At 40.2% G+C, this 19589-nt stretch overlaps 1 protein-coding gene and 2 long non-coding RNA genes across 3 annotated transcripts in view; 2 read left to right on the plus strand and 1 right to left on the minus strand.

Annotated features, from left to right (window-relative positions):
- Positions 1 to 336: 336 nt before the first annotated feature.
- Positions 337 to 2341, plus strand: LOC133272445 (homeobox protein vent1-like). The gene is made up of 3 exons (XM_061459590.1): positions 337 to 919; positions 1097 to 1335; positions 1819 to 2341. The coding sequence occupies exons 1-3, from the start codon at positions 682 to 684 to the stop codon at positions 2170 to 2172; spliced, it is 831 nt and encodes a 276-aa protein (XP_061315574.1). The 5' UTR covers positions 337 to 681; the 3' UTR covers positions 2173 to 2341.
- Positions 2342 to 6084: 3743 nt separating this feature from the next.
- The window catches only part of LOC133272209 (uncharacterized), a 34218-nt gene continuing 20713 nt past the window's right edge, over positions 6085 to 19589 (plus strand). Inside the window, exon 1 of the long non-coding RNA XR_009744363.1 lies at positions 6085 to 6831. This is a non-coding gene — a long non-coding RNA (uncharacterized LOC133272209). The remainder of the gene's footprint in view (positions 6832 to 19589) is intronic.
- LOC133272446 (uncharacterized) lies at positions 16933 to 19107 on the minus strand. The gene is made up of 2 exons (XR_009744423.1): positions 18618 to 19107; positions 16933 to 17395 (listed from the first exon to the last, which is right to left on the minus strand). It is a non-coding gene; the product is annotated as an uncharacterized LOC133272446 (long non-coding RNA).

The raw sequence follows: 19589 nt of genomic DNA on the forward strand, positions 1-19589 counted from the left end.
GACTTTGATCGCTGAGCTCTTCGGGAGATCGCTTGCGTTTTCTGGCTAGACAGACGGCGCCAAGTTCAAGCTGAGAGGTCCCGCAGCTCTACCAACCCTCCTAACCCGGCCGCGGTCCCCGGGAGTGAGGCCTCAGCCTGGGGGATAGGGACTTTCTGATAGCGGCCCCCCACCGCTTTTCCCAGGAACGCAGCTCCCCCGAGGTGCAATGCCCGGGTCTGGCAGGCCCTGGCGGAGCTACCTTACCCCTCTCCTTTACCACTGCCCTGGCCTCGCCCCGTCTCTGACGGAACGGGTTCGTCCTGCCCGTCTCGGGCCTGGTTTTAGGTACTGCGTAATACGGGATCCCATGGTCGAAAAGGAAGTGGGCAAAACGGAGCTGTTACAGGCACCGTCGGCATCTTTAAACGTCGTTTGCGCGACTGGGCTTGCCCGTGCCGAGCCCTCCGGGGGAGAGGGGCAGGTTTGCACTTCAAGGGGGTCTCCCCGGCCCCGCAGACACGCTGGAGCCAGGGGCTGGAGCCTTTTGCCAGACGTGTGAACTTTCCTCCATGCTGGCAGCTGTTATCTCTGCTCGATTCCCACTTTGATGTGCGTTCACACTTGCAAACGAGCCCGCCCGGGACCGGAGCGCACATATATGAGCGCGCCGAGCTCGCAGGTCCCCTAGCGCCTCTCACCATGAGTCAGGCCCAACTCCCTTCTGCTGGGACCAAACCCCAAGGGGTCAGGCCTCACATCTGCTGCGCACCTCCTCCACGTCCTCCCACTTCCCTCGGCAGTACCCCACTCGTGGTCAGAGCCGAGCCCCGACGGGGTGGGCCGCAGCCGAGCCATCCGGAGGACAGCAAGCCCTGCGCAGCCGAGCCCGGCCGAGACAGTCCCCGAGAGCCTACCGACCCTTGCCCGTTGGAGCCAGGTGGGTGAGAACGGACTGGGAGGAAGAAGCGGGGTGTGGCGGGGGTGGGGTGGAGAGGACGGCACACGGGACCCTGGCTCCCGTCGGTGCAACGGCTTGTCAGACGAAGGGAGGCGGAGGCACTCTCCCCAGCCGGGGTAAAGGCCTCACCGCTGCCCCTTTCTTCCTCGTTTGCAGCTCCCTACAGCGGCTGGCTGAGCGCCGACGAGTCCTCGGGCTACGAGAGCGAGAGCGCGGGAGGGGAGCATGCCGCTGCGGCGGCTGAGGGGGAGAGCCGCGGGCGGCAGCGGCGGGTGCGGACCGCCTTCACCTCAGACCAGGTCTGCCGGTTGGAGAAGACCTTCCAGCGCCAGAAGTACCTGGGGGCCTCGGAGCGGAGGAAGCTAGCGGCTGCCTTGCAACTCTCGGAGATACAGGTGGGTTCCAGGGGAAGCGGGTTCTTATTTCGGGCTCGTCAGTCTTGCTTCGGCCTTCCTGGCGCTGAACAGACGTAGCTGTCTTCAGCTGGATTTATCAGGGCCTGTGGGCCGGGTATTAACGAGTTAACAGTCTGGACTTTGGGGACACTTTCTAAAGGGAAGGCATCGGGGTTCCTTTCTTAGTAAGATAAACTGCTTGTCCTCTATGTGCAGCTGTCTGTGCAACCTTGTATATGGTCTTAAAGACTCAGAGTGATTAAGCTAAACTTGCTGAACACAGTCACTCTTCCTTTCTACAGCCCCCAGATCCTCTGCCCTCTTTCAACTAGGGCGAAAGTCCACCTTTGTCAGCTAAAGTAGAAAAAAAAAAAAAATGGCAGAAGCAGCTGAGCTACAATCGTTCATAGTGTGCATGTTGTTTTTAAGCAAAGTCCCTGATTTGTCTCCTTCACCCCCCGCCCTGCTCTTATCGTTGCTCAGATCAAGACCTGGTTTCAGAACAGGAGGATGAAGCTGAAGAGGCAGATACAGGACAACCAGCACAGCCTCGTGGCTCCTGCTCCACTCTACAGCTTTCCCCCGGGCACCTCCCCGGCTCTGTTCCAGGATGGGTTCCTCTACCCTTTTGCTGCTCAGCACCAGAGACTCTTGCCTTTTGCCCCTGTGCCTGCTGTGCAGTTCGGCTTCTCCTTTCCCAGATATAATGCATCGCAAAGTACCTACATGGGAAATGAGCTGCCCTACTACCATCGACACTTTCTTCCTCATCCTTCCTTCCATCCGGTTATTCAGAACAAAATGGACGAACAATGTCACCCTGTATATGCATTATAGTGAAAATGAAAAGGGGCAGGCAAAGGAGAAAAGTGTTGTATGCTGTGATGTATAGTGTGCTCGGAACCTCATGTCTGATTTGGAAGAATACGTTTATTATTTTAAGTTAAATGTGAAAATAAATAATTTTATATTTGTACTAAATGATATTAAAATCTATCGGATGTGATGTCACTCTTATTTTTTTTTTATTTGACAGGGTACTAATATTATAAGTATTGGTAGTCCAGGGAACTGGATGGTGAAAAGCAACAGCAGAAAGTGCTTTTGCAAAATTTCCCATGGTGAAGGGCAAAGTTATTAAGTTTAGTCTGGATAGACATGTTAAAAGAATGGTTTTCATTGCATATAAATAAAATCTGAACAGTTATATGTGTCAACTTTATATAGGCTGCACTCCTACAGTGTAAATGACCATGGTCACCTGAACTTCAGTTTGAGTAACGGAGAAGGATTTATATGTTTTAATACATCTTACCTGACTTTCCTATGCTCATGCTGAGTGTTGCGGTTTAAGACCACAGCTGAACCCAGGACACTGAGGTGTAGTCTGTCTGTTGAGTGTGTTTGGGAATCTGGAACTTAATAGTTGCATCACACTGTGCTTTTGGCTGAGTGCATCCTCCAAAAGGAAGGATAAACTGCTGGTGAGTTTCTTTTCTGGATATTAATCAATGCATCGCTTTGTATTAAAGCTCAATTGTATTGGTTCATAGCCGTATTGTTTAATGGGATTTTTCACCACTGCCCATGATAACTGCATTTTTAAAAATTATTTCATTTTAAGTAAATTGAACCCTTTGCAAAAAACATTTAAAGTGACTTGTTCAAATTTGTGTTTTGAGAATCCTGAAATCTGTTAGATTTTTGTTCTTCTTGGGATCTGTTTTCACTCCTCTCTTGAAAGACTTTGCTTAGCACTTATTTCTTTTAATCTATTACACTTTAATAAAGTTTCTTTATTTCACCCCAGGTCTCCTTAAATGCATTAGAAACTAAGTTGATTGATTGCTGCATTGTAGTCTAAACTTTCCTTCTTCACTCTCCAAACCAGGGAGCCATTAAGAGTTTTGATTTAACAGCCTATGGGCTTCTCACTTGTGAAAGGTCAGCTTGAAAGTGGTAAGGAGAATTTTCTCTGCTGCTGCTGCTGCAAACCAGGTACAGTCTTAACACCAAGAGGATCCAAGCTGACATGTTGGAAGAAAACTTGCTGGTTGCTGGGGGAAGTGAGGTGCCTCTTCCCTACATCTTACAGTCTGTTCAGAGGGCTGAGAAATGAACATGTCCCTTCAGCAGCCCAGCTGCATCTTGGAGGGGTGCTGTCTTAGTGTGGCACTGAGGGGCTGTGGTGTGGAAAATCCCTTCAGGTGTCTCTTACCCTCCCCCTGGATAGGAAAGGTTGGAGTGCTTGAGAGTGGGTTCAGAGAAAACCTCGCCATGGCATGTTCAGGGATTTGCTTTTCATCAGAGGTTATAACCAGACAGGAGATGAGACACAGGAGGCAGAAATTTGGATGAAACTTGTTCATGTCCCCTTGTGCATCTCAAAATTCCTGATGTCTACTATTTCAGCTTTGTCCTCTTTAGCTCCATAACAGTTAATGGAAAGGCACAAGGCTGTTGTAGGCCCTGCTTATCAACTTTTTTTGTTGTACTGTGTGAGTTGTCTTCTTTTTTTCTGACAATTGCAAAGTAGTCTAACCATCACCTGATAAACAGATTACGATGGTGGGGTGCAGGGAAGATGTAATCACACCTGCTGCAGTTGTTTTATATTGATGAAAGATCTCTTGTTTCTCATTATTCCCTGAAGGCTTAACTTCGCTATTTTTCATAAAACTTGCTTTGGGAATTTTAGGAACAGTCCTAATGGAATGTTGCAGTTTAAAACTAGTGAGGCTGTCAAGCTACAGCTGAAGCTTTAGAAATAAAATCAAAACAATCTCATTTTGAACGTTTCAAGACCTGAAATCGTGAACAACTCCAGTGTTTTCATCAGCAATTTAAATTATACATATGGTTGACATTGGCATCAAAATACGTTCTTGCCAATTAATTCCTTAACCTCGCTTCTCTTTGAATGCATAAATGGACAAACATGGGAGACAACTATAGTTTTGAGAATATACATAAAAGAGAACTCTGGAATAAAACTTGTTCAGTTTTGTTCTTAGGGATGCCACCTTTGGTAGCATTTTAATTTCAATTTATTTGCTGTAGTTTACAAGTTGTTCTCTAAGACACCACACAAGTTGAATGGCCAAGGTTTTTAACACTTTCCTATTACACGGTCAGTATGTAAACTGAAGTGTAAACAGTACACCATTTTTTCTGTGGAGCTCCCCACATGATTATAGGATAGGAATATTTATATAGACTTTATTATACAGAATATAATATATATAATATAGAATATTATATAGAATATTTATATAGAATTCCTTTTGGATAGGAAAATTTACATAGAAGTTTCAATGCAGCATAGTGGAGCCTGTAGGAATAAAACAAAGTTTCAAGTCCTCCACTTCTCTAGTACAAATGCTTTCTCCTTTAACATAAACCCCAACATTTGATTAAAACATTTAATTGAATCAACAAGCTATTTAATATAACAAAATAAGTTAAATGATTATTCTTAGAGATATTTGGTAGTTCTGATTTAGACTACAGGTAATCTTTGGCATTTTTAACAGGAAGGAAGGTATGGCTGGAACCTCAGTCTTTTATGGTCATCAGTTAGAGTCATGGCTGGAATTGCAGAGGAGTAACAAGATAATCCTGGACTGGAAGGCAATAGTAAAGCCAGACTTGGCAAAACCGGATGAAGAGACTGAGCTGCAACAGAAGGTAGCAAGGCAGGGCTTGGCATAGCTGGGTGAAGGGAAACTGGAGAGGTAGAAGAGATGTTGACATCTGTCCCATGAGAACAGTTGAATGTAGCAAGATCTGGGTAACAATGATATGGCAAAAACAAGCCTGAGAAAAGAGCTTCCACTCTGGCATCTTGAGTCTGACGTTTAAACTTCATACGACGATTCTGGAACCAGGTTTTGATCTGAGGGGAAAAAAAAAGTTAAAATTGGAAAACAAGCCATTTGTTCCTTTTCCATGTAGTAATACATCCTGAAATCAGACTATCAGAGTGACAGAATATATTAACAGTTATAAGAGTCAGGGCTAATAACACTGATCTATATTCAGTAGCGCAATTGTCTCGGCATAAGGAGGAATCAAGCTGTGACAAATTTGGTGACACATGGCAAGCCAATTACTCAGTTGGATCAGGACTGTAACTCAAGGCTGGCACAGTGGGTTTTTTACCTCTGATGAGGTTTTATTTTTTTTTTTTTAAGTTTTTACTTAAAATTATACTTTAAGTATTCACTGTTCATTTGTGTATTGTCTCGGGCTTAACACAAAACGTGCACACAGTGGACACAGAGCTCAAGCAGGGGTGTAAGCTCGATCGAGCTGGTTCTCTGCCAGAGGGGTAGAGCTGGCCAGCGGCCTGGCCTCCCGCACCTGCGGGAGCCGTCACTGTCTCCGTCCCCCCCGAGGTCAATGAGGTGCCCGCCAAGGCAAGCAAGGGCCGAGGCGCCTTTCCTTTCCCGCAGCTTTCAGAAGGGGTTCTGGGCCCGTGTGCTCTGGGGCGGAGGCAGAGGGGAGCTCACCTGGCTCTGGGAGAGGTTCAGCACGGCGGCCAGCCGCCTCTTCTCGCTGGCTCCGATGTAGCGCTGCTCGCGGAAGCTCCGCTCCAGCTCCTGCAGCTGCGCTGCCGAGAACTTGGTGCGGGGCCGCCCGGTCCCTGAGCCGGCCTCCCCTTCGCGCCCGGGGCTGCTGCGGTCCCGGCTCGCGGCTGCGGGGACACTATCGGGCGTCAGGACGACGGGGCTAGTGGGGAGGGGATGACGTAGGCAGCTGCCGCACGTGCGGCTGCTGTCCTCCGACGGCATCACGAGCCGCCACCGTTAGTTAGCTCAACGGCCGCCACCAACCGTCCCGCAGCGCGACTCACCGCGGTTGGCCGAGTTCTCTCGGCCGCCGATGTCCCCTGCCGGGGAGCAGGGACCTGCGACTGTGGGCCGGGCTCCGCCGCGGCTGCTCTGGGCCAGCCACTCCACCGAGAAAGGCCCCTTCTCCATCTCCCCCGCTGCTGCCGGTCCCAGCTCACTGAGGCTGCCCCGGCTCTGGGGACAAACATTTAAAGCACCTTCCGCGACGTGTTTTTTGAAAAGGCCGCAAAGCATCAAATGAGACAGAGGACAAAGGACTTCATTGAGAGGTGCTTTAATCTCCCCTTTCAGGTGATTGTTGCATCCGCCTAATCTCTGAACGCAGCAGTTAGCAGAACTCAAGGCTACCTGACCTGGCGCCAAGTTCAGCTGAGTAGTCCCTTGACCACGTAGCTGCTGGTAATTGCATCATGGCCAGTGCTTTTCATGCTGCCCAAGCTGGCCTCGACTCTCGAATCACGCCGTGATTTTCTATCTTTATCTCCCGGTATGAAGGACAAGGAGTGGGACGGTACTGGTAACAAAGGATAGAGGGAGGCCCCTTTTATGAGATTTAAACCCAAAGCTGGAGCCCCTTTTGCTTGTTTGATGCAAAGTTTGGAATAATCCTGTTGCCTTTCTACCGGCAAAGGAGTGACTTAAGGTAAGAACAGGTAGTTCTCGAGCTTGTAAACAGGTAAAATTGTGGAAAAAACATTGATTGTAGTATCTTCCCAATACGTCTATGTGTAACAGACCACTCTTTACAAAGTCAAGGTGTGTAGATGTTGTTTGAATTAGTAATTACTTGGAAATGCAAAGTTAAATATTTTTTCACTGCTGTCCATGAGGCAGAGTGCTGCAATTAGGACTCTTTATATTCTTTCGAAGCAGGAGCTACCGCTGTTGAATTCAGGTTATGCAGTATCAGAAACTTAACGAAGTACTTCAGGAGAGAAGGTTTGAAACCAGATCACAGTAGTGTTAATCTGCAATTTGTTAGATCATTCGTAGAAAGTAGGGTGCAAAGTTTTGACTTATCTAAAAGGTAGTAGAATAAGTTAATTCTTATTAATTTATTTAAGAATGAGATTAAGTAATATGCACTTATATTTCAGGCTATTGATCAGAATCAGAAACACTGAGAAAATAACTGTTCAAGTCTTAAAACACTATCTCCTTTCTCTACACCCCAATAAAGAAATGTGTGCATTTCAAAGTAAACAGTTCTGATGTTCTTATAAAGTAGATCAAAGAAAAGGAGTGTAAACTCTGTTCAGAGGCAGTCTGTTCAAGGATGATTCAGATAAGGGCGAGAAAAGACCCACTTTTACGGCCTGAAGTGGGCCTGGGATGGCACAGTCCTTATCCTTCGCAAACACAGGCTAACACATTTACAGGTTGTTTCGGTAAACAGTCACTACTGCCTGAGTTTATACAGTCGCAGATAATGAACTAGATTTCATGCAGAGCTGAACGTGTTTGTGACAACATGTTAATTCTTAGACTTCAAAGAACTTCAAGTCACCTTTTATGAACGGTGATGTATTTGTCGAGAGATGGCAAAAGTCAGATAACGCTACCCTTCTAGCTCTTTCTCTTGTAGGGTTTTCTACATTTTCTCTGGCAGGAAAATTATTTTCTCCTATAAATACAATGATAAATGTCTATTGAAAATCTTATGTGAATAGACCAAAAGGGTTAATAGTGGCATTGTCTGTAGGTGCTTCTAATTCCACGATCATCAATCTACAGCTTTTACAAACAATTAAGATGCAAGTTAGAAGTTACAGCTTCTTTTTTTCGCCTTTTTTTTTTTTTTTTTTAATGGAAATAAACCCACAAGGACCCCTACCCCCAAAAAATCCCAAACCAAACCCCATAGAGAAACCTGCAGGGATTTTTTTTCCTGCGTTTATCAGATGAAATCGATTTTAAAGGTCTTGAACCCTGTCTTGTAACATTCGGGAACAATTACTGGGAAATAATTCAGTATTCAGGACAATTCGTCTGAAATGGACCATTACATATATGTTTTAGTTAGCTTGGTTTCTAGTCCTGTATACCAGAAAATTAGTTCCAGAAAGAACAAAGTTTGTTCTGGGTAAATGATAAAGTTATAGACAATTTCTGATGTGAATTGTCGAAATAGATTCAGTGTTACAAGTAACATCTAATCAGAAGGATGAGCAAGACATCTTTCTTTGTTACGTTACTGTTTCTAGGTTTTCATTTGTTATTTGTTCATCTATTAAAATGAACACCGTATTTTTAAGCAACAAAAGGATTTGCAGTTGTCAGTTTTTAAATTTCTAGTTTGGTGATAATGCAGCTTGTGGGTTTGTGTGTTTGGCTTTAAATCCTTCAGTTATTTATCATGCTATTATCCAACTAGATTGCAATAATCCATTTTATAACTTTTAGGAGAAAAGCCTTAATTTCAAAAGACACAGGAAGCTAATATAAAATGTTTGCAAGAGAGTAGTCTTTCAGGCTTATGCTATGGTTAGCCTGGTGAGACTTCCTTCTCCTTCTCCTTTTTTTTTTTTTTCTTTTCGTGGAACTGAATCACCTGAGAAATTCTTCTAGAATTTCTCTTTATATCCTCTGAAATAGTTTGCCTTTGAAATTGTACCTTGGAGCCTAGGAGTAGGAATTTCCACATTACTCAGCTCTTTTTGAAAATCAAGTTTCTTTTTAAAAGGTGGTGCTGCTGGGGAATCACCTTTGCTGTATCTGCTGGTGATAAAAACTTGCATAGATCTGAGTCAGAATTACTCTGAGAATTTTTTCTGTTGAGGATATTTTTGCATTAACACAATACTTTAAAACCAGTGCTAGTAGTTTTGATCTATAATTGCAAACAACACAGACATACCATTAAGGGCTTCTGCTGCTTCTTGGGTAAAATAAAATGTACTGACAACAACATTTTTGTGTTGGTGCAACTGTTAGCAGAAAACCATGTGCAGACAGAAAGTTAAAGTAGCTCTGGTGGCTGCCCATGTTTTAAGTACTGGTCCATTTATTGTAAGAAGTAGATGACATAATGACTAAACTTTTCTTGTGCTGGTGTGTGACTGCACTATAAAAGGTGTGTAGTGTTCTCCTATGTTAGAAAGTCAATACGCGTTTTGTTTTTAAAGGCTTTTAATACTATTTGTCACTGCTTTTTTCTGGAAGATCCTTCTGTTTACTTCAGTTGATATTTAAATTTTTGTGGTTTGGGTATTTTGTGTGCGTTTGCTTGGGGTTGTGGGTTGGTTTTTGGTTTTGTTTTTTTCTTTTTTTCTTTGTGGGAGTGGGTTGTCCTAATTCACAACAACAAACTTTATTTTTGCCAGACAGGCATCTCGACCCTGTAATGTTAGAACAAAATTAAAGAGAGGAGCTCAAAACTAAAGAGGGAGTGTCAATGGGTATGAAGGTGCTAAACACAAGAAAACATATGCTTAAAGTGAATTATATTTTTAAATGTTAATGTTCATGCACAGAGTATTATTATGATGATTTGCCTAAGATAGAGGACATGGCTTGAGGCAAAGCCCCATTCAAAAGGCTTTGATGGAGTGATTACAATGCCATAAGCGACCATCACATGAGAGCAATTGCAATTTAAAGGGTAATTGTCGAGTGTTTCTAGTTAGCAACTAACAATCTGCAGGTCCTGTGATGAAACATCCCATCTTCCACTGATTATTAGCACTTTCTATGAGCACACGGAATCCAAAAAAAAGACCAAAATTTTGAATGTAAATAGTAAGCTAGAGAAATGTAGTGGACATGTACATGACTCGCATTTTACTGCTGTCATTTAATGATAACATTTCTTGACTGAGATCTCAGTGAACATGCTTGATATCACATACAGCTATGTTTTATTTTGTCCAAGTCTCTTGTTGAAATAATTTTATGGAGTGTCTCTTAATAATTTATATGTTTTTAGTCATTGCATCAGTTGTGAAGATAGTCAAATCAACACCATGAAACTAATTATTGCTTTGCATGCAATTATGGAAAATATTAATGCATAGAAGCTGTACCAGGATTTGTCAGTTTGCTAGCAATGAAAAACACTGGAGACAGATTAATTCAATCATTTGAACAAATATTAAGGACATTCATCATGTGTTATATGTCATGCTAATTTCCACTTCATACAAAGGACACACCTAATTAAACAAAATGGGTTGACTAGAAATAAGAGCTCTCTGTTGTTGAATGGAGTTGTTCCACTGCTCCTCCCTTTTTTTGGGCATGCTTTTCCACACATGAACTGACTTTAGCTAGCCCTCTGATCTATCAGGGAGTCCATTTTAGGTTTCTAAGCCAACAGAAAAAAAAAAAAGAAAAGCACATGGCTTTTAGCAGCTAGAAGCATTAAACCCACTTACTGAAGAGCTGGATAAGCTCGTAACTTGCTCAGAAGAATGCGTGAAGCATGGAAGGGAAAAGAAGCAGGAGGATTCCTTTTCATAATGAATAGTTTTGTTGCTTTATATAAATAAATGCCAATGACTTTACGGTCAGTGGGTCAGTATAATTACATTCTCCAGATACACTAAAGCAAGAACTGGAGCAATATGGAGGCACACACAAACAGTTGCATAAATTCACTCATAAATAAATTATTTTAGAATATAACTTTATTCTCGTGGCTTCTTCTTTGCCAGCCTTTCTAGATGTTTTGATTATGTCAGTTTGACTGTAGTACCCCCTCTGCTCCTTGCTCTATTACTGAATAGAATGCTGCTGGCTTGTACGGGTGCAAGGCCTCATATGGTGGCGCTGGATTACGCCACCTAGTGGCACTTTGCAGTACCCGAAACAGAATGTCTAACGGGCTGAACTCGGGCTTCCTTCCACGTTTCATTCAGCAACGGCTGGCTGGCAGTTTAATTTTAATAGCGCATTGTGTTCCAGTAAGGGAGTATTCTGTTACTGCTCAGGTTCCTTCTGACAGTGAAGCATATCATATGGTAATGGAAAAAAAAATCTTTACTGGAAAACAATAATATTTATATTTAAAATTCAAATAGTACTTAATTTTAGTTTAATCCCCTTGACACATTGTAAAACACAAAAAATAAGGGGGGGGGGGGGGGGGGGAAGGATATTTGTTTAAAAAGCTTTGACCCATCTTATAGGAAAACTGTCCCAAATGGAAGAAATAGGTTGATGATATATCAAACAATTTTTCTTCATTTTAAGATATTTCTTTTCACTTTCTGCTTTCCTTTCTTCACTTAATTTGTAATTTCCCGTATTTACAACTGAGAAGGCTTTGGTCCTGAAGAATGAAGGAGGACTCCTATGGTGAAAAAAAAAAGTAATAATTTATAAGACTGAAAGCATTGAATTCAGACTGCATTGTAACATGTGTTTTATGAAGTAGAATTAAAATTGTATGAATAATCCCAGTATGTTATAACTTCTCAGCTTCTAGTGATTGCTTAATATCTATAAACATTTTTTCTTAAACAAAACAAAACCCCTACAATGTGGACTTGTGTCAAAGCTCACTATCATGAGTAGTAAAAAATAAATTTTGCTGACAGTAATAAGAAGTGTAATCCCAAATTCTGAAGGGTGTTGTATTATAGAAACAGATGGTTTGCAGAAACTGAAGAGGTCAGGAAAAACACTGAAGGCCCAAAATTCTTTCCTCACAGCAATGGCTCTTGTCTTCTCATATGTTTCATAAATATCCAGACCTTTCTTCCCTTCATCCGTGCTTTTGTAAACCCGGTCTCCGGTTTGACACACCGTTTCTGCTATCCTCTCCACCTCCGATTACAGCAGCTTCCGTCTCCCGTGTTAACAGGGAAGTGTCAGCAGGCGGAGCGCTGAGACCGCGGGAGAGCCTAGTTCTGCCTAGAGCGCAGCCATGGTAACCGTGGGGGGATTCCTCCCAGCCGCTCCGCTCTTCGCTGGCCCGAGCAGAAGCGTGCTTGCCGCGAAAGGAAAGGTTTTGGAGAACGCTGAAATTGAACAAGTCCTCTCTGGAGTGCCTGTGAAATCTGTTTGGGTTGGCATTTTCGCGGGGTGTACACCTAGGACTTGTTAAAAATTGGAACAATTTTCACGAGAAAAAAGAACAGCTACACAACCAATACTTTTATGCTGTGTGTTAAAAGTTGGAAGAATTAGAACTCACTAATTAAATTGCTGTAGCATTTGTTTCATATAGTAAAAGCCCAACTAATTAACCAAAACCTCCTCCAGATTAATCACAAACTGAGCTCTTTTAGGGCAGGTATCGAGTCAGGCTCCCCTCTTCTCCGGCCCCCTCTCCCCCCACGCATACATGTGTGGTGTGTAAGTTATTAAACTGCCATTCTTCAGTGGAAAAAAAAACCACACCCCAAAGTTAACAGAAAAATACCTGGAGATTATAGTTTTTTGTGTTGGTGGTTTTGTGGGTTTGTGGTATTTTTGTGTGTGTGTGTGTTTTTTTTTGGGGGGCGGGGGGTGTTGTTTTTTTTTTAACCCTGAGACCTACAATTTTCCTCTTTTTTGGATGTCTTTGGTGGAAGGTAGGAGGGACTGTTCTTTTTCAGCATTCGTGAGGTGTTTCATGTGCTTGAATCTTCATATAAAACTAGCTTTTTTTTTTCATGTTTAGTAATAAAACTGACCTCTCGGTATCTGCAAAAAAAGAAAAAAAGCTTTGTGTAGATGCTGGAACATGAATTTTAAGACTTGGCTTTAGTTTCAATTAAAAATGAATGTAAAAGTTTGTGGTATAGTATGTTGCTGCTGTGTTAGGAGGTTTTTTTTTGTTTGTTTGGATGTACAGACCATGACTGCTTATTGCTTTCCCACTGTCAGTTATGACAGTGCTGACAGGTAGTGTTACAGCCTAGTTAGATTTACATGTGTCAGTGAGTCTTTGAAAAAGGGGGACATGAACATATTTCCCACTAGCTTAGTCTTGGCTCTTCTCTCTAGGGTAAATCTGTCATGGCTGTTTGTGTTTTGGAGAAAGTAAGTACAGAGAAAATATAAACACTCTTTCCTCAAACTGTGATTCCAAAGATGTAAGTGTCCTTCCAGTTTAAGCAGCTTCTGTTTCTCTTCCTTATGCTGATACAGCTGGTTTTGCAGGTGCAAAATGAATCAGATCAGAGAACTAGTTCCACTGGGAAGGGGGAAGCAGAATTTTATGTCTGCCTTTTTTCTTCCTTAGGCAGGTTGGTTGTGTGATCTGTTTAAAGCTCAGATACAGTGAGGCAGAAGTAGGAATAGGGAGTCATGGGAATTGCATAATGCTGGTCACAACAACATTGTTACCAAATATGGAGGGGAAAAACCCCTTCCAACCTTGTTCCTTTTGTCTTGTAAGTCTATTGCTTGCAGTGATAATGAAAAACTTCAGTGAAATTGATGTAGCCTGACTTCTGAGAGGGCTTTTGTTGGTTTGGTTTGTATATTTTAAAATGCTTATGTTTATCTGTATCTCCCAAAGTGTAAACTAAAGAAGAAATGATTAAGAAAAAAATTATATTGAAGTAGCAAAATATACTAAACAGCTGCAGGCTAGCTTTTCTCTACCAGCCCAAAACTTGACAGGATTACTTGAGAGTTCTGTCAGGCCCCAGAGACTTGTTTTGAAGTAGTGTTATCGGCACCATTGAATTTCTCTTGCAGCAATTCTTCAGAAAATCTAGTTTCTGCCTCAATTTGATTTGTCTGACCTATTTGTGCTCCCTAGAGAACTGTTCCACAACTCAAAGTGACCTTACATAATAGCTTACAATGCTGTTGCACTTACCTTTTGAGATTCTGGTTGCACACTCCTGCTCCTTAACTCTTGCTAGGACTGACACGTTTTAGGTTCCTGTATTAGAGGGAGTCTTATTCATGCATAACCTACTATTATAACAGAAAACTGTGGATCTGGTTTTGGGGTTTGTGTGCTTGTGGTTTTCTATGGTGTTTTGTTCTTGTTTTTTTTGTGTTTTGGTTTTTTTTTTTAACCTTTGCCCTACAAAGTTAGTCACGTATCTAAGAGTTTGAAAACTGTCATAGGCAGTGCAAATTCAGGAAGAGATTATCAAGGCAGGTAAAAGGGAATTGAGGTATCACCCCTTCTATCCTTTTCACTGCTTTTAAGCTGTAAGGGCATACAGAACAAAACACCATAGCAAATAGGAAGTTTTAGTTGGCCAGAATTTTTTTAAAGTGTAGGCATTGTAACTTAGATTAATTGTATTTTTATTCCTATTTATAAATAGTTTTCAATTTTAAACTGTTCCCAGGTGCCATTTGCTTGTACATCTACCTGCATGACTGAGACCTCTCAGTGTTTTAAATTACCTTGAGTATCACATATAAATACAAGCTGATGTTATCAATTTGTGCATAAAAAATATATACCAATTATCTAGTTCAAAATCAGTACAATATAGAATCTTGAAACACATCTTGGTTCAGACGAGGTACAGGGGCAAAAAAAATCCAAAAAGGAAAAATCTGCTTCCCTTACTGGAATACAGAGGAGCAATTTTCCAGCATGTGGATTGTGACATGATTACACTCCAGTCATTGTAATTCAAAATGCTGGTGTTTGTTCTATTGAAACCAAACCTTTTTTCTTTCTTTTTTAAATAATTTTCTTACAGAATTATAATGTTCTACTCATGTTTCTGCTTATAGAAAGGAAAAGACCCTATCTCTGAGGAGAGAAATTGGTCATGAAATTACTTTAAAACCCTAAGCTAGTGAATTTTGATAGATTTCTCCTTATATTAGAGGTAGATTTGCAGTGCTTTAGAACAGTAATCACCAGTCTTTTCCAGTTTGGTGCTTCTCTCTTTGTGCAACTGGTGTACTGTCAGTGTTCATCACTGTCTTGCTTCATACCTGACAAGATTTATTTTATTATATTTTAATGGACATTTTTTTCTTTTTTATCTGCAGATAGAGGTAAGTTCATACTTATCCCTATCCCATTTTTTCCTCATTTCTTAACAAATGAGAAATGTCAAACAGAATGAACCATAAGAGTATATTTGTGCAAAGGAATTTTGTTAAAGCTTTCACTGCCCATTTAACTCAGGCAGTGATATGAATCGCAATACGGTTGTTGAACAGTAAAATCCTTAATACTGATTTTCTTTGTATTGTAATGTTCTTTGCATTTTTCCAGCCCTTCATTTTACTCCACTATTTACTATTCAGTAATGTTGCATGTACCTTTGTATGTTATTTTCATCATACTGTTTTGTTGTTCATGTTAACCCAATGTTTTCAGGAGGTGAAAAAGATGTTTATAGCTAGGGTTCTGCCTTTCTATTTAGAACATACAGAGTGGAATACTTCTGTCCTTGCTTCCTGGGTTTACAGCTCACACTTAAAATAATTTTTCTTGGGTGATAATTAGTTTGGATCTTACTCTGTGCCACCAAAATAAAAAGGGGAAAGGTCTCTGCCTGCACCGTGTCTTTTATTCTCCCTTTAGTCTTGTTCAGGAAGGTGTTTAATCATAGGGGTGTGGTCTGTGTTTGAGAAATTAAGCACAAACTAGACAGAGGTGGAAAAGCCTGCAGATAATCTGCGCTTCATGATCCTATCCTTTCTCCAGATTTACTAGCTCTGCTCCCAATTTCTGTCCCGAGTTTTATCATTTGTGTGTCATGTTGTTCATATATATATATGTATACACATCACTATGCTTATAAAGACTGGTGTGCTGGAGTTAATTAAAAAAATGTTGAGTTTGAGAATACTTAGAGGTATGTAAAAGTTTGCAAAGTTTTGACCTCAGACATGAAAGCTGAAATCAGTAATCAGTAAGTGAGAAGTAGATTTGCTCTTTTCAGTGGATTTTAAAATCAGAAAAAACTCCCAAACCCCAAAACATAAAAAACCTAAGTCAATGAGGTGCTTGTTTATTAGTTCATATACACCTGGTACCCCATGTTTTTGTAAATAAAGTGAAATGATCCCCATAACATAGTGAATGGATGTAATGCTGTATTTCATGTTTGATTTTAGGTACCTGTTGTGGTTTAAGCCCAGCCGGTAACAGAATCATGCAGCCGCTTCCTCGTTCTAAATTTATTTTTATAAAAGCCACTAAATTTTAAGTTAACAGTAAAAAAGATACCAAATGTTAAAATTCTCTTGTTGACATTCATGTTGTACTCTTTCAGTTCAGTCTTGCTGGTTGCCTTGCTATTACCGCATTTGATATGGTTGATCTTCAGCCTGATATTTTTATTGATTTCACTCCAAACTCAAACACTTTGTTTTCTTCTCTTTTTTGGTTATAGCTGAGATGACATTATTTTTCCTATTAGCTTTTAATTTACACTGTATACTTTGTGTCTTTAAAAAAATTCTCAAACCCACCACCACCACCAAAAAAAAATCACTTGTAGGCTTGATTCATAGGGCTCTGGGAATTGTTATGGGCTAAGTTATACAAGAGATATATTAAAGGTAAAATAATTATTTATTTTTTTATGTATGTTTGTGTGAAAACTGGAACTTGAGAAACTGTAAGTTATATGGGAGTTGTCTTTTGTTTTTGTTTTTTTTAATATGTTTTTTCCACTTTTATGTGCAATAATTCTAGAGGTTTCTCTTAAATTTAATGACACTTACGAGATTTCATGTGGTGTTTGGGTTTTTTTTTTTGTTTCTTTTTTTTTTATACCCCAAAATCTTTCCCTTCTTTCACAAGTGAATTAAGTAATGCAGTGTTTCTGTACTTCCATCCCTTTTACCATAGCTTTGATATGAAATCAGTGAATAAAGATACAGTTGTGGATGCAATTTTTTTATTGCCTTTTAATTTAAGAAAAAAAGTGACATGCAAATAGAACAGTTTTCTGACACTATTACGTTACAAATAAAACTGTAACTTCTAAAATATTCATGTAGGCTTGAATAGTATAACATAAAAATAGCCATTAAGTAAAATGACTTGTAATGGACAGAGTTTTGCTTTTTCTAAGCACATAGCTTTGCATGACTTGTTAGAATTTGTAATGCAGGGCAATGCAAACTTTTAGTCTGTGACTAAAACATTAGTTTCTTATTTGGTTTGCAGTATGTACATTGTTTCATAGTAGTAATATTTTTCCCCAGCATTGATGTGATATATTGCTGTTTAGAATAAAGTATTCTGACAGAAACATTGTGTGTTTAATGACTGCTTTTTTTTTTTTCTGAACAAATAAAAAGCCAAGAGAGCATCTACACTTCCACTGCCAAGATACCTGTGGGTGAAAGAAGAAAAAAAATAGCATGTTTATTATTTGATATACTGTTAACTGTCTGATTTTTACAAGAGAGGAATTTGTAATTCTGTAAGTGCAGGCATCACATAAAAGTTACTTGGGATCTTAAAGGATCAAGTCCTAAAAATAAAGAATACATTGCGGTCAGCTCACTTCAGAACATTTGCATTCAGAACATTTACACACCTGAGTCATACTAAATTCAGAAAAGATTTACTCACAGTAACTAAGTCCAAAGAGTTGCATTTTTTCAGTTTGCGTGACTCCATTCCCATTATTTTAAATTAGAGGGTTATGGGAATAAGGAATACACAGAAGTAGCTTCTTAGCAGTGCTTATATTTTAGATGGAACATTAAATCAAGCGATGTATTAAATACTGTAGTTGGATAAATGCTTAAAATATTATTCTTATTAATCTTACCGGATTTTTAGAATTAAACCAACATTCAACCATTATATCAGGGTAAATAACACCAGTATCTCTTTTTACAGTTTTTGACAGTTGAGATTTTCATAAATTAACCTTTCATTTCTTTATAAATCTGTGTTCTCTATACATTTCTATAGTTGCTGTAGCAATGCTGTTTCAAATGGATGGTGAAGTACCTCGGTCGCCCCATTTTCCCATGCCCTATACCTCTTTAGATCAAATTCTCAAAGAAGTATATGCATAGGAAAAAGGAACAACGAGCCAGATTCGATCATCTCCACTTGTGGCAAGAATAAACCTGGAATATAAATGTATAGATTAAGGAGAATAAAAATACATTATATTCTTTATACAGTGCTTTTTTTCTTTTGAACTGTAAGGCTGTTAAAAACTAGTGCAGATTAGAACAGAGATTAAAGTATAAGAATACCAACATTAATGACTAGGATTCAGTAGAGACTTAATAGTATTTAATATGTAAAAAATACATCATTGCAATCTAATTTTTTTAAAATACATTAAAGAAAATGTAGAGTTCTTAGGAAAAATGAAGAGTCAGCTCTGTAGAACTGACCGGAAGATAAATTACAGTCAGTATTGAAATCCTGTTTTCAGAGGATTGCACAGTATTCGAGGCTTTTTTACTTAAGAGCTATGAAAATACCTATTTGAATTACTGAGCAAGTGCATGAGAGAGAGAGACAGAGAGAAAAAAGATTTAGGAATTACAAAATACTGTAAAATAATTTCTACAAATAAAAGGACTTACCTGGTTAGCTGTCTGATTCTTGAACTGCAATAACTTCGTTTTCTTGAGAATTTATGCTTTGCTCAAGACCTTGAAGTAGTATGAACAATACAGTGTAACTGTTTTCATAAGTGATAATCAGTTTGCCCCTTGCCAAGGTCTTTGCTGCACCTGCAGATTGGGTGCACAAAAAGCGCTGCTTTGTAAAACTGCTGAAAACGTGAAAAGTATCATTCATCTGTTGGGGGAGGTAGAAATGGGAGCACAATGGACGACAGGCCTGATAGGACTAATGAAGTTATGTCTTGAAATGGGCACTGAGAATGAGAATTTATCATCTGTGTTTTCTTTCACATACGTCAATGGCGTTTGGAAAATGTAAATCTGGGACTTCTTGTTCTCAGACCCTGTGCTGTTTTCTGTCTACCCCCCTGTCTTCCCCAGCACTCTGTTTTTGAGAATCTCTATCATGTCCTTCACTACAATTACGACTTTACTGGGGAGATATCAAGGTCTGTGTACAAGGCTTTCCTTTGCTTATCCAGGCACTAGTGAGGCTCCCTCCTGGATGCCAAGGCTGGGAGACATGTTTCACCATATTTAATCTTATTTGCTAACAAATTCTTTAACCATTTGCTTTCAAGTTGCTGACTTTCTTTTAGGACCTTTATTTTGCTAAAAAACTCTTGATCTCCTGTGTAAAGAGTATCTATTTAATGGATTAGAAGTCTGGAGTGATCAGCCAAAAGTGTTTGGAATTAGTTCAAATTAATTCAGACAACTACTGTGTCACAAATAGTCACAGTATTAATTGTTATGTGATGTTGTTTGTTCATGAGCTTGGGCACTCCTGAAATTCAGTAAGTGCACTTTTTCATTGTCAAGATTTGTCAAAGTTTCCTTAATTTCCTAATTTTCATTTTGTAACCTCAGGTTCAGTTTGTTCCTTCCTGTCATAACAGTCATTGCATTCTGATCAGGTCAGTGACTTGA

Source organism: Pezoporus flaviventris, unplaced genomic scaffold, assembly GCF_033815535.1.
Source record: "Pezoporus flaviventris isolate CSIRO_AGI_PZ_B2104156 unplaced genomic scaffold, CSIRO_AGI_Pfla_v1 ptg000029l, whole genome shotgun sequence".
In the NCBI taxonomy this organism is placed as follows: domain Eukaryota; kingdom Metazoa; phylum Chordata; class Aves; order Psittaciformes; family Psittacidae; genus Pezoporus; species Pezoporus flaviventris.

What these genes read in the sequence shown, in the direction of transcription:
- LOC133272445 (XM_061459590.1), top strand. Translation starts at nt 682, where the DNA reads ATGAGTCAGGCCCAACTCCCTTCTGCTGGGACCAAACCCCAAGGGGTC. An exon ending in CCCTTGCCCGTTGGAGCCAG is followed by an intron (nt 920 to 1,096) that starts GTGGGTGAGAAC and finishes CCTCGTTTGCAG; the next exon opens with CTCCCTACAGCGGCTGGCTG. An exon ending in TGCAACTCTCGGAGATACAG is followed by an intron (nt 1,336 to 1,818) that starts GTGGGTTCCAGG and finishes ATCGTTGCTCAG; the next exon opens with ATCAAGACCTGGTTTCAGAA.